The 3080-nt window shown below is 38.9% G+C and overlaps 1 protein-coding gene across 1 annotated transcript; it reads right to left on the bottom strand.

Annotated features, from left to right (window-relative positions):
• Positions 1-494: 494 nt before the first annotated feature.
• LOC109216934 lies at positions 495-1792 on the bottom strand. Its single transcript, XM_019381156.1, has one exon. It carries the CDS (start codon positions 1661-1663, stop codon positions 602-604), a length of 1062 nt encoding a protein of 353 aa, XP_019236701.1. The 5' UTR covers positions 1664-1792; the 3' UTR covers positions 495-601.
• Between the last annotated feature and the right edge of the window lie 1288 nt (positions 1793-3080).

The following is a 3080-nucleotide window of genomic DNA, read 5'->3' as shown; positions in this document are numbered from 1 at the left end:
TAAATATAAAATGGTCCTTGAGGAATGGGCTTAGCTGAGCATAGCAGAGAGAGCAGAGTACCCAAAAAACATTTTCATTGTCATTTCAATCTTTCAGCGTACGATTAAATGAGCCTTACTGCAATATGTTGTATTTTTCTACTTTTAAATCCTATATTATTTAAGTGTCGGGTTCGAGCCGTGAAATCAACCACGCATAATTACATTAAAGTAGACTGCTACATCACACCCTATTATGGTGCGGCCGGAAGCGGAGCTAGACCTTCGGACGCGGGTTCGACCGAACCCAATAATTTAAAAGAAATAGAATCCGGAACCCATTAGCTTCGAATCCTGATTCCGCCTTTGAACGCAACCCTTCCTTGAACCTTACATGAATGCGAAATGCTTCGTGCATTGAGTTGCCCCTACTTCTAAACCCTACTTAGGTTACGAGTTTGAACCGTAAAATCAGTCACTAATGCTTAAACTCCCTGAACCTTAAAAAAATCATATGTAAAAATTAGAAACAACTTTACTCACATATAGTAATTACTATAATATTTCTTGTAAAAATTACAAGTATATTGCAATAAAAAAAACAAAAAAAAAAAAACAAGAATCAAGTTTGAGAATCAGGATCAGTAGACCTTCTTTGCATACACAAAACTGAATCTGGATTTAGCCTTTCACCTCTTTTTGCTGGTTCTGATTTACACCTTGTTAGCAAAAAAGGATGAACATAACCTCCTCCATTTTTTTCTTCACCTTCTTCTTCTCTGCTACTTTCACCATTAGAGCTCTCCATTTCTTCACTTCCATGGCTTTTTCTCAACTCCAAATCCCCATTTTCGCCGTTTGGCGAAATGGGGTTTTCAAGAACTGGTTTTTTTTCCAATTCTTGAGTCTTTAATTTTAGTATTTCGATTTCGGTATTATCCTCAGTTTCTTCTGATGAGTTTATAGGAGAACCCCAAAATCTACTTGCTAAAGATGAAGATCGATATGGTGCTGATCTACACCGAGTTAAAAGTAAAGCATTTTTGGGTGGTGAAGAAGAAGAAGAATTAGAACCCACAAATCCTTGTTTATTTTCCGTTACAAAAGAACTTCCAATTTTGGCAGTATTCGTAATATTTTCAATAGTACTACAGCTTTCAGTAGTGCTAGTACTAACTCGGCTTTGTACTCTCTGAATTGAAGAATCTACAGTTTCGACTCTTTTTCTCCAACACCCAAATCGAAAACAGCAAAAACACTTTTTCAAAACTGAAAATAACGACTTGGGTTTGTGTAATTTGTAACATTTTCCTTGACTATTGTTGCAAAATAGAGATTTGCGAATCTTCCACCAACATGTTTTTTTTCGTTGTTTTTTGGCCGAGTTCGACCGACGTGTTCGTGTTCGTGTTCGTGTTGTATGTCCGCCGCCGTTTGAGGCGGCAGCGGACTTAGAGGAGCGGCGAACACGAACTTGGCCTATGCACGTGACTTTAGGGGAAGATGGTTCTTGAGTTGTTTCAATAACGGTAACATTGTTCTTGTTTTTGCGCATGAACATAGGACTGGCACGTGACCTTCCTCTGCTTCTACTTCCCACGTTGCTTCTTAGAAATCTCATTAATGGCGGTGGAAATTTCTCTGTTCTACCTGGACTTGAAATTGCTTTTGCTGAACCCTTCATCTTCTCTGTGTGTGTGTGTGTTTTTTCTTTATCTGGTTTTGTTGTGTGTTTGTTGTTCAAGTGTTGGGTTGAGTGGTGAGATAGAGAAGATGTGGTTTTGTTCCTTTGCCATGTTTCTTTCTGGTTTACAGTTTTTACACCAGTTTTTATATACTCTGTTTTTTCCCTTTTTTTTTTCTTTAAAGACATTTGGTAACTCAAACCAAGCGGTGGAGCTACAACAACAACAAATTCAATATAATTCCACGATGAAATCCGAGGAGGATAGTGTGTACCAAAACGAATTACACTACATCCGCTCTTGAGTGTGTACACAGATCTACCTTGAGAAAACAGAGAGGTTGTTTTCGGTAAATCAAGTGGTGGAGCTAAGTTTGTTTTTGGGATTTTCAACTCGAAGTTATTTAAGCCCGATTAATTTAAATTCGCATTGTATAATGTCCATTAAAAAAAAAATTTCAACCCGAATATTTTTCATTCACCAAGTTCAAACTCGAATATTCTAATTAAGGATGGATAGATCATAGCCATTACATAGCATTTCATGGTGATGGTGGAGATAAGTTCAATGAAGGGGTAAAATAGAATTATCATTCCGACAATTATATTGAGCAAATAGGGTAAAATAATTTTGTTTCGTAAAAGTACTTGTATTGGGTGATACCCTTTTTGCTTGAGCCCGACCGGGTTGGGTCCGGTCCGGGGCAAGTCGGGGCCATCGAACCCGACCTGGATGCAAGGTAGAACGACGGCCACGTCAACAACCGAGGTCGAGTCATTTCGAGACCGTTGCAGAGCTCGATATGAGTCACCACCGGATGGAGAAACACACAAGGTCGGAAGCCGGACTCGTAACGGATAACCAAGCGTCGCCGGATATCTCGCCCAAACGTGATTTTCTCAACCACTTCAGGCCATTAAGGCGTAATTACAGGGATCCACGATGTAATTAATTTACCTACCTTATTTTTACCCTTAATCAGAATGTATAAAAGGGGAGAAGACCCCATAAAGAGGGGATCGGAAACCATTACACTACGGTACCATCTCTCTCAATTCTTGTACGCTATCAAGCACAATTGTTCTAAGCAATATTATATTCTGCGATTATTTACTTTAGCAGCAATTGTTGAGTCTTTATCTTTTATTTTCCTCAATCCAAACCTTTTGTATCTTTTAGTTCACGGATCCTTAAAACCCCATATAAATTCAATTGTTATCCGGATTCCAGGGTAAACAGTTTGGCGCCCACCGTGGGGCTAAGGATATTAGTGAGCTCTTTGATACTCTTTCTTGACGCATCACAGTACACTGGTTCTTTGCAAAAGAGTCCATCTTACATTCAAATTACCAACTCATAGAATGGCACAATCAATCAACAACGAACTTGAACAGCAGACAGGAAACAATGGAATGC

Source organism: Nicotiana attenuata, unplaced genomic scaffold (genome assembly GCF_001879085.1).
Source record: "Nicotiana attenuata strain UT unplaced genomic scaffold, NIATTr2, whole genome shotgun sequence".
NCBI lineage: Eukaryota > Viridiplantae > Streptophyta > Magnoliopsida > Solanales > Solanaceae > Nicotiana > Nicotiana attenuata.
This window is presented reverse-complemented; position numbering and strand designations above follow the sequence as displayed.

What these genes read in the sequence shown, in the direction of transcription:
- LOC109216934 (XM_019381156.1), bottom strand. Translation starts at nt 1,663, where the DNA reads ATGAAGGGTTCAGCAAAAGCAATTTCAAGTCCAGGTAGAACAGAGAAA.